An 11,072-nucleotide genomic window follows, 5' to 3' on the forward strand; every position below is an offset into this window, starting at 1 on the left:
GATAACTTTACCTTGTTTTTGGGATTACATGTCTAAAGTAAAGGACTAAAAGTTCTGAATCAGTTTTTCAAAAGTAGATTTCTTGTTCCCAGGTGGAGTTAAGTATTACGTTGACCCATCCACTTATGAGGACCCCAGCGAGGCGGTCAAAGAATTTGCCCGTGAGATTGACCCAACTCACCTCAAGATCGAGGAGGTGATTGGTGCAGGTACGTTTCATGGTCTCCTTTCTTTTAAATCTTGCTGTAGTCACGTGTTGGCTGCAGCACAGTGTAATCTCCTCCGTGTTTATTCCATTACAGCCCAATTTGGCGAGGTTTCTCGTGGTCGTTACCATCCGCTGGGTCGCAGGGAAGTGCTGGTAGCAGTGAAGACTCTGCGCTGGGGGGCATCAGACAGAGAGAAGGGGATGTTCCTCAGTGAAGCAGGAGTCCTGGGACAGTTTGACCACCCCAATGTGCTGAAACTAGAGGGTGTTATCACCCGTACCCCTCCAGAGAGGATCATCACTGAGTTCATGGAGAACGGGCCCCTGGATGCCTTCCTCAGGGTGAGAAAAACAACGCACTGTCAGGAATTCCTGCACATGTTACACCACACTGGAGACTTTTTTTTCTCCATCGTGTCTCTTAATTTCTTCAGGAGAACGAAGGTCAGTTCAGTGTCCTCCAGCTTGTCGGGATGCTCAGGGGAGTTGGAGCAGGGATGCGTTACCTCTCTGAGAGAAACTTTGTTCACCGAGACTTGGCGGCCAGGAACGTGTTGGTCAACTCCAACCTGGTCTGTAAAGTATCTGATTTTGGCCTCTCCAGGCTTATGAGGGGCTTGGACCACAACATACCAACTTACACTGCCTCACTGGTAGGTTAGAAGGGAAGGAGCGCCTTTTAGCTTGGTTTCCATCATCACTGAGTGACTGTATATGTTTTTGCTCTGTTTTCATCTATCAGGGCAGTAAGATTCCTGTGAGATGGACGGCACCTGAAGCATTTCAGCATCGCAAGTTCAGTTCAGCTAGTGATGTCTGGAGCTTTGGAATACTGATGTGGGAAGTTATGTCCTACGGAGAGCGTCCATACTGGGACATGAGCAATCAAGAGGTGAGTATGAAGAAAAATGTTTCCTGAATTGTTAAAGAAGCAAATGTGCAAAAAACCCTTGCTATAGTGCACTTATCTTTATTATGGTGTAACAATATACAGATAACTAGAATTACTGTTTTGCTGTTGTGTTCTTCCACTAACTTGTCAGGTGGCAATTTACATCTGAGTTTTTAAAAGTCTTATAATACATCATTTAATAAAGTGTTCAAGAAATTACATATCACCAACAGCAATTCAGTATTGGACTAAAGGTGCCCTCTGTTCATGTTTTAAATAATAGACAGAAAAGTGTATTTAACATTATGATGTCAAAGCGAAGCTGACCTTTGGGATTTTTTTTTTCATATTTTGCATATAAGTTCTTAAGATACATCCAAAAACGTGACATCAAAGTGATCTTGAACTTCATCTTCGAGTACAAACGGATATTTGCGCCATAAATATTCCTTCCAGCTGTTCCTGAGCTATAGCATTCATATCATTCATAAGAATGAGGTGCTCATGAAGTCAATAAATGGGATCACAGTGATCTAATGAAGTCCTTCTTTAGCCCAAATTAACGTTACGCCAAGCTCATGGATTAGGCATCTCTCTCAGCCAATGTGAAGTTTTTAACAAAAAATCTCCTAAATTTTGCATTCAGTGCATCATGTAGCAATAAAGTACCAATAAAATAAAATCACTACTGACGCTGACAGATGCAGAAAATACTGTATCTGCAAAATAAAGATGAATTTATGCTGTGTAAATCATATTTTAAATGCTTAAGCTGTTAAAACAGCCTTCATTATGTACAATATTTCAGTAATCTAGAGGAATAAACGTATTATTACACAAATGTGGCCCTCTAGTACTTAAATGTACTTCCCTCCCCCTCCTCCTGTTACACAACAGGCATATTTAAACAGTGACAAAATGCCAAACTGATGAAATTTGCATAATTTTCTCTTAGTCATTCTTGAAAGCTCTGAGTGATCTGTGACCTTTCATGGAGGCTAATTACACAAGACTCCATCTGCCCTACTTCTGTCTGATGCCTTCCTCTTTGTGTCTGCAGGTGATGAAGGCAGTAGCAGATCAGTACCGTCTCCCGGCCCCCCACAACTGCCCCCCTGCCCTCCACTCTCTAATGCTTCAGTGCTGGCAGGCCGACCGGGCAGACCGACCAGGTTTCGACTCAGTCCTGTCTTCTCTGGATCGACTCATCAGGCACCCCGCGTCCCTCAAAGCTGAGCCAACTCGGTGAGACGCCAGCTCCTGGCAAACGCTCCTGCAAAGCATATCCGAGGCAGCAGGTGATGCACAATCTGCTGCAGTTATGGATTCTTGTGCTCTCATTTTTGACATTTACAGAAGCTGCTCCCAGCCGCTGCTCAGCCCCACTCCCACAGACTTATCGTCAGTGGTGACGGTCAGTGATTGGCTGAAAGCGCTGAGGATGGAGAGGTATCAGAATGAGTTTGATCGAGCGCACCTGGACACATTAGACAGAGTCAGCAAGCTTACGATGGAGTGAGTATGCATGGATAGTTACAAACCTAAAAATACAGAAAAATATATCAAACATTTTTAAAGCTGGCTTCTTGACTTAAGATTTAATTAGATCAGTCATTAATTTAATTTTAGCTATGTCATGAGTATTATCAAGCACACCAGCCACCTGGTATCCACTGAAACCTCAAGTCAAGTTGTTGCATAGTGGTAAAGAGCCCAGTGGGCTGACACACTTTTAGACAGTGCCAAAAGCACTGGCAGCCTTTTTGTTCATTTTCATTACTGTATTGCCCTATCAAATCTCTTTATGCAACTGGACCCTCCCCAATCTTTGCTGTGCTCTTACACACCTTATTGAACAGAGTTTAGTGTGAAAGAAGAGCTGAAAAGGTGGCGCTGAAAGCTAAGAGAGACAAAGAAAGAGAAGCTAGAAATAGATACAGGAAATGTCAAATTGAGCAACATGTTAGCTGTCAGGGCAAATGCTGCTGCGCCGTCAACAGTAGTAATGTACCAGCAACAAGCAGTAATGAGCCTTCATAGACACAGGAGGCAGCTGCAGCACTAGCTGTGGATAAGCTGTGCAGGCGGAGGGACACCAGTCCCAAAAACAGAGTGAGAAACAGACAGAGGGAAATGAAATTAGAATAATAAGAAAATAGATGAAGGGAGAGAGAGAGAGACGCGGTAGACCGACTACAACAAAAGTGCCAAGGCCGATTTTTTTTTGTGCATTTCATTTCAGTGCAGCCCTGCATACTGGTGCTTGGTCAGGACCTGTAGGTGTCTCATTGCAACTCACTGAGCACTCCTTTAGTGTTATGAAACAGACACCATGAGATAAAGGTGCTCTGATGGTGCAACTGATGAGGGACACATAGCCGAGAGGATTTTGCAGTTTTTGTAGGTATCTGATAACCAAAACACGTCACCATAAGATAAGGAAAGGAGAAACTTCTGCAACCTGTAGATAGAATTCTTTAAACAATCTTAGAATAGAATAGGGACAGAATGGTGGGCCAGTAGTTAGCACGAGGGTCCAAGAAGGTCCAAGAGGAACGAATGCATGAAGAACCCATGCTTGAGCTCCGATTTCAACCATCATCATAAAACGTTGTAGATTACACCTGTATGTCTCGCACAGGTTTTGTTGTTGATCTCAGAAGTTTTTCTTCCTGATTCTAATCTAATTTTCTTTATAAAACACATTTAAAACAATTTCTGCACATCAAAAAGGAGTTTCACAACAAAATATTCAATTCAGTTCAGTTTTATTTATATAATGCCAAATCACAACAACTGTTGGCTCAAGGCACTTTATGTTGTAAGGTAAAGACCCTACAAAACAGAGAAAACCTCAACAATCATATGATCCCCTTTGAGCAAGCACTTTGGCAACAGTAGGATGGGAAAATTCCCTTTTAACAGGAAGTAACCCCCAGCGGATTTAGGGTCAGGGAAGGGCAGCCATGTGCCACTTGGGTGAGGGGAGGAAGACAAGCCAATGTGGACTGCAATATTGTTTTTGCAATTAATGTGGAGCCAGATTGATTGTATTCAATCTAATAATGCGGTTTCAGCATCTAACGCTAACCAAGCAGCAGCAACAAGGTGTAAAAATAAAGCTCAAACTTCTGCTACAACCTCCTTGTGCAGGTTTTCAGTCATTCGGCTCATGGTAGTCTGAAGAGCTTGAAAACAAGAAGGCAACTGTGTAGTTTGTGTAGTTGTTTCACATCTCATCTAGGAGGTTTTCTTCAGTTCTGAGGTCCGTAAACTTAAAGATGTCCAATTGCCTACGTTTTTTTGGGGTTGTTCTTTTTCACATTAGAAAATAGCACAAAGGGGTTGTTAGATTTTCTGTGTCAAAATCCAATCTGTATTGATGCATGTTCAATCATCCTGGTAAGGAAATTCCAGAAAGTTGTGTTTTCAGTGGGAGAAAATGCAACTTCCAGGTGAACCGACTCAACTTTCTGGGATAATCCAAACTGTTAGAAAATTACCTTGGTAATTTTATGTTGCTCTTACATATTGATTTTGTCAAGATTTGAATATTGTTGTCTGAACTCTCTTTCAGAGACGTCCAGGATCTCGGCGTGAACCTGCTGGGACACCAGAGGAAGATCGTCAGTGCAGCCCAGCAGCTCAGGGCTCACCTGACACAGGGGCAGGTGGAGGTCTGAAACCTACTAGCAATACACCCTGTGCTGTGGATTTATGGGCTTCACATTCCTTTGCTTGTTGCGTCCAGTTTCCGCAACATTTTATTTGGATGGTGCACATTTTAACCGTAAAAAAAAAAAGAGAGCGAGATAATCAGCTAACAGTGCCACTATGTTTATTCTGATATACCTGACACTGCAACCAGAAGCAGTGAGAAAAGACTTTCTCAGCCAGTCATTCGAGACGACTAACAGAAGAGAGATACACTACAGGAGCTGCGGCCCAACTCAAAGTGAGGCTAGAAAGTTGCTGACAAGGAGGACTTTAAAGATTCCTCTATGTTTTTCCACTAGATTTCACTTTATTGTTGTCTGCCTTCTCCTCTCCTCCCCCCTCTGCAGTCCAAACTCTCCCTTCCTCCTCCTCTACTCACCTTGCCTGAAATGCTTCTGTTTCCTCTGTGCTCAATAAAACCACAAAAGTATTTTTTTTGTTAAAGTATCTAGGGAGATCTCTCCTCACAAAGAATTGCGTGAAGACAATCAAAGCCTTTTTCTAATTTTTTTTGAGTTATTTGTAAAGTTGTATCACTTCCTCTCCACTTTAAATGCCAAATGCTAAACAAACAGTGTTACCTAGCAGCTAATGAATCACCTAATGAGGTGTTACCGTTAGCTGTCAGAAAAATGTGTAGCTTGTTCAGTGTTACAGCAAATACTATGAACCACCAGTCCAAAGTCGGTACTGCAGATCCTTAAAGTTATATAGCAATCACTGCCATAATTTTGGGAAAATCAAACCTAAACACGAAAAGGCTTTTAATAAATGTAAGCCATGTTTTGTTTTGTTTTTTTTAATCCGCCTTTAGAAGACATATCCAAGGTCTGAGAGCTGCCCTGTTTGTGCAACTCACTGTAGAGCCTCTCAGTGACAGCAGAGCTCACTTACTCTAAAACACTTAACAAACTTCACCTCAGCTGCAAACACGAGCTTCTGCCTGCGATGGAAACAGAAGCTGACAGCACCCACCTTTACAGTATGTCTGCATTTCACACTTCACCTCTTTTGTTTGATTGCTAGAGTAACGACACTGAGTCATTGGAGCATTGTGAATGTGTGAAATGAGCAAGATGGACAAAATCTGATCTGATTTACACTTGAAGGAAGGAAGCAAAATGCTTTGTAGGTAGCTGCCCGTATGTCTGTGTGCTGTATATGAAACTCTGTTATTGCGTACATGCTGTACATGATGTGTGTGAGTGAGTGTGAGTGAGTGTGTCTGTGTGTGCGTGCGTGTGAGACAAGTGTGTCAGGCTACACACATTTATAGGTGTTTACTTGTATGAATGTTCACCACTGTTCCGTAATTGTGCAAATTTGTAAAATAAATATGATTTTATTTAAAGAAGCAGTCTCCTGCATTTTCTTTCTCATCCGTTCTGCTCTTATATAAAAATAACAATTATCTGGAAACAGTTGTGATATTAAATATGACTTGCAAAAAGAAAATAATGAATACAGTCATTTTCAGGAGGCAAATGAATGATTCAGTTCAGAAGACGCAAGCATGACACCACCCACACATGCAAACAGCACAAAGTATATGTTTTGAATCCTGAGACTAAACCATTGTTAATATAAACTTTGGCAAGTTGTAAGTTTACATATGCTCCTCATGGGCATTAATGACATGTAATTTAGTCATCGTAATCTTTAATAAACCCTGGGTCAAAAGGATACATATAGGTTCAAATATATACATACATTTACTTAAATCTAATTCTCATTGGAAGATCCGAGGAGCTCTGTGAAGATCTAAGGAGAGCTGTGAAAGTTTAGTAGAGTTATTTCTAAACAACCAGGGATTACAAGATCGTCAAAAAAAACCTACACGTTAGTACAAATTATTCAGCTGTGTCAACAATTTGGGTGCCGACTAAGAAAGAAACCTGTTTCTAAAATCAGCACCTTAAAAATTGACTAAAACTTGCAGCTGGAGAAAGGTTTTATGGTCAGAAAAGACAAAGATTGAGCTGGCCACAATGCCAAGAGCCATGTTTGAGACGAAACAGTGAAGCATCGTGCTCTGGGACTGTTTTGCTTAACAATAGTAATTATTGTTTAATTTTGACTGATGTGAATTTGACATGATGGCAGTAATAAAGAATGAGCAACACAAATTGCCCATATAACCAAGAGGAAAGAATACATGATAGATTTTTCTTGTTTAACATCATGTTTGGTGCAAAAGATGTGAGACAGAGGAAGAAATCAGGTTGCAGCTAAGGGGAAGGATAATGAAAGAAAGGTGCAAATTACTCATGATTTCATGGATTGGCACCTTTAAGTTTTTCTCAGATGTGTTACATTATGACATTTATTTTAAAACTTTACTTTTTCAAATATAAAACTAATACTATATTATACATTATGGTTGTGGTAGCTTTATTTACCTTCTCAAAGGAGCCAAACAGTACATACAGCATGACAGCAGTCTGCATGGTTTTTGACCAAAAATAGTTTATAGAAACAAGTTATCTATCTGTCATGGTCAAACAATAGTGTCAGAAGATTGTGTAACAAAAGATAAACACAAGTGGCATGTCACGGTCACGGACAAAGCAACAGAATGACTAACATGGTCACAGATTTACATATTTATGGTCACATTTCGCTTGAAAAAATATGTAAACATTTCCCCTGGTTTGAACAAGGCTCACCTTGTTCCGCTAATATCACCTTCACAGTGTCCAAAAGTGAACTTCTCGGACTGCTCGCACTTCACGTTCCACACATCAGCAGGTTTGTGTGAAATCAGAGTTAGAGATCTGCTGGGATCAGCAGTAATCCAAGAACAGAAACAGGTCTCCCACATGTCCCAGTTGTGCTGATATCGGAGCAGATCTGGACTGATGTAAAGACTACACAAACCTCCATTTCATGGCTGCCAGAGTAATCTGGCTGGTGCCTTGCTGTATTTTACTGTATATATATTTTTCATACTGCAGAGCATTGCATCCCAATGTCAAACTGCGGGATAATTATAACAATATTTACACCAACAAAACTTTACTTTAGGAATTATCATCCATAGACAGCTTTAAGATCTTTTCAACTTCATGCATTTTCTATTCTTTTACATTGCAGAGTAAAATTACACATCTATGTGGTAACTATTAACAGCTGTTATTTTGCAGACTAGGATTTTACATTAAAAATTTTACAATGGTATGAATTGTAATATTAAGTCTTTATTGAAACTGTTCTTAAATTAAAGCACAAAAGCAACATCAGCGAAACACACACAACAAAACCATTTACAGACCCTCCAATGAATTCAGATTTTTTTTCCCCCTTTTCAATTGCAAATAATTTGAACTATTGACTTTAGGATCTATCGCCTTAATGAAACTGCTGTTCTTAGAGTTTCTCATGGCATTTTAGTGAAGAGAGATGCAGATGAAAACATTGTTCAGCTACATTTGACACAGTTGATCATGGTATTTCTATTGACAGGTTAGCAACATGGCTGGGCATCTCTGGATCAGACTTAAAATGTTTTTAATTCTTATTTCCAGACAGAACTTACTCAGTTTCTGCTGACAGCTTGGTGTCCTCATTTGCAACTTTGTGCTATGGTGTGTCCCAAGGTTCTATTTTGGGACCTGTTCTGTTTGCACTGTATTTGCTATCTCCAAGAGTTGATTCTGTTCATCTGGACGTAGCGTTTTGTGGGAGAAACATTTCGTCACTCATCCAAGTGACTTCTTCAGTCTCAGCTGACTGCAGGTTTACCCAAATCTTATAAACAGTACATTTGCATAATGACTGAAACCAGTTCACTGAAGGAACAATGGGCTGGGAGGTCAGTTCCTGCAAATTCTCATGACCACTGATCAAAGACCTCTGATCAATGGCCATGAGTACCATTCACAGAGAGTTGGGGAATGGCTGCAATCACAGCATTGTAAGATGGCGAAAGATGTACCCTTAGGCCTCCTCCTCGATTCAGAGATGGTCTTTCCCTTTTCACGTAAATGGCCTCCTTGACTCTGTGCTCAAACCAGCGTTCCTCCCTGTCCAGGATGTGTACATCCTCATCCTTGAAATAGTGTCCACTGGCCTGTAGGTGTAAATAGACTGCAGAGTCCTGGCCTGACGAGGTAGCTCTTCTGTGTTGTGCCATCCGCTTCGCCAAACCAGAGGTTGTTTGGTTTCCCCGATGTATAAATCCTGGCAATCCTCCTGGCACTTAACAGCGTACACTATGTTACTCTGTTTGTGTCGGGGGACCCGATCCTTGGGGTGGACCAATTTTTGGCGCAGCGTGTTTTGGGGTTTAAAAGCCACAGAGACCCAGTGTTTAGAAAAAATGTGTCTTAACTGCTCCAATACTCCTGACACATATGGGATCACTACAGGTTTTCGCTTGGGCAGCGGTTGTCCTTCTCTCCTGTTTATAAGATTGGGGAAACCTGCAGTCAGCTGAGACTGAAGAAGTCACTTGGATGAGTGATGAAACGTTTCTCCCACAAAACGCTAGGTCCAGATGAACAGAATCAACTTTTTGGAGATTTACTTTCCTGGGTGATTGAGAATGCATCAAGATGTATTTGCTATCACTTCAACACATTTGAATGTGTCTCATATCATTGTTATGCAGATAATATCCAATTGTACATTTCTTTTACTCCAAAGAATGTTGTAAATCCTTTAAGACTGTATTGATGCCATACAGAACTGGATGGCTGCTAATTATTTTCACTTAACACAGAGAAAAGTTTTTGTTTGGGCTACTGACAGCTTTGTTTGCACTCCGATTATTAGTCTTGGGTCTTCATCATTGTTTCAATCAAATGTCAAAAATGTAGGTGTCAGATTTGATCAGGCTCTTAGTTTTAATACACATATCAATAGCCTTGTGGGATCCTGCATTTTATCTGTGAAATGCTGCCCGCCTCAGTCGAATGGTGTCCAAGTCAGAATTAGAAATGATAATTCATGCTTTTCTTTCCTCAAAGTTGTAATTCACTGTACGTTGGCCTCAGGAAGTCCTTTTTGGATCACTTACAAATCACTCACTGCAAAGTGCAGCTACTTATTAGGCTCTCTAGTGATCTCACTTGACACCTATTTTGCTGTCTTTGCATTATGTATCTTTGTGATTATTTCCAGAGCTATTCATGGTTGAATGCCTGCTTACATTAGTGAACTGCAGTCATATAAAAAATGCAGGTCATTGAGATCTTTGGGCCAAAACCTGTTGGTGGTTCATCTTTCTGGACTGAACATTAAAAGAGACTGTCTGTTTGAGGTTGTGGCTTCTTAACTATGGTATGCACCACTACAGTTCAGATTTAGTTTCTGTGGGCTGCAATGAAACAGTTAAAAAGTAGCTCAAGACTTACTTGTACAGGCTTGCTTTTAAATTATGAATATTATTGTTGTGTTTTAATCTCTATGTTTTTATTTGATTATTGTTGTGAATAACTTTGTGATCCTTGTCTACAATGATTCTACATAAATACATTTTACTTATTTACTTGGTTACATTTAACTCATATAAACTATCTTCCACTGACATTAAGTTAAACACAAAGGCTCAAATAAACACTGTGCATGTCAGACTGTTGATGAAGATGAAGAATGTTAAAAAGGTGCAGTTGGTTCAAGATTTAAATAAAAAATATGCTTTAATTTAAATTCTGATCACATAAAGACAGACAAGCCCGCTTTAATCTAAAACTTTAATTTTAATTACCCTCTCTAAAAACTTTAAGGAAACAGTAATTCACAAAATTTGAAAATAGCATTATTTTTTATAACAGACTTTTTCTTTTTCATTTTACAACGACATTGCACTCATGTAGGCTGAACAGTTGTTAAAAATTATATTATGTATATTTGATTTCATTTGCAGTATAACCTTGCAAATGAAATTAAAATATTTTCTGCAAAGTACTGAGTGAACATTTACTTCGTCCCATCTGAAGCCTGAACCATGAAATAACTGCCTTTTTTGTAAAACTGGAGTGTTTATTGAAGCCTGTGACAATTTTGTTTAAACAAGAAATTAAATGTTAATTTACATATATGAGTTTTAATATTTTTTGCTCACACCACTTTATGTGTCTAACTTTACACATCTGGTTTTTAAGGGGTAAAAAAAATCACATTGACGTCTCAAAACATGTGTATAAAATATGACACATTTAGGATTATGGGGTCAAAGAAAGACTCAAAATATTTTTAACACTGAAAAAATCTGATGATGAACTAAAGAGTAATATGAGAATGACTCATGTGACC

The 11,072-nt window shown here is 39.7% G+C and overlaps 1 protein-coding gene across 1 annotated transcript in view; it reads left to right on the forward strand.

The window, feature by feature from the left end:
• Positions 1-6,171, forward strand: part of ephb6 (eph receptor B6) — a 47,207-nt gene extending 41,036 nt beyond the window's left edge. Inside the window, exons 13-19 of the mRNA XM_085176888.1 lie at positions 93-209; positions 303-550; positions 643-861; positions 951-1,100; positions 2,161-2,345; positions 2,457-2,615; positions 4,678-6,171. Coding sequence (XP_085033014.1) covers positions 93-209; positions 303-550; positions 643-861; positions 951-1,100; positions 2,161-2,345; positions 2,457-2,615; positions 4,678-4,783 — 1,184 coding nt within the window. The 3' untranslated portion in view covers positions 4,784-6,171. The remainder of the gene's footprint in view (positions 1-92; positions 210-302; positions 551-642; positions 862-950; positions 1,101-2,160; positions 2,346-2,456; positions 2,616-4,677) is intronic.
• The last annotated feature ends 4,901 nt before the right edge of the window (positions 6,172-11,072 follow it).

Source organism: Neolamprologus multifasciatus, chromosome 11, assembly GCF_963576455.1.
Source record: "Neolamprologus multifasciatus chromosome 11, fNeoMul1.2, whole genome shotgun sequence".
Lineage (NCBI taxonomy): Eukaryota > Metazoa > Chordata > Actinopteri > Cichliformes > Cichlidae > Neolamprologus > Neolamprologus multifasciatus.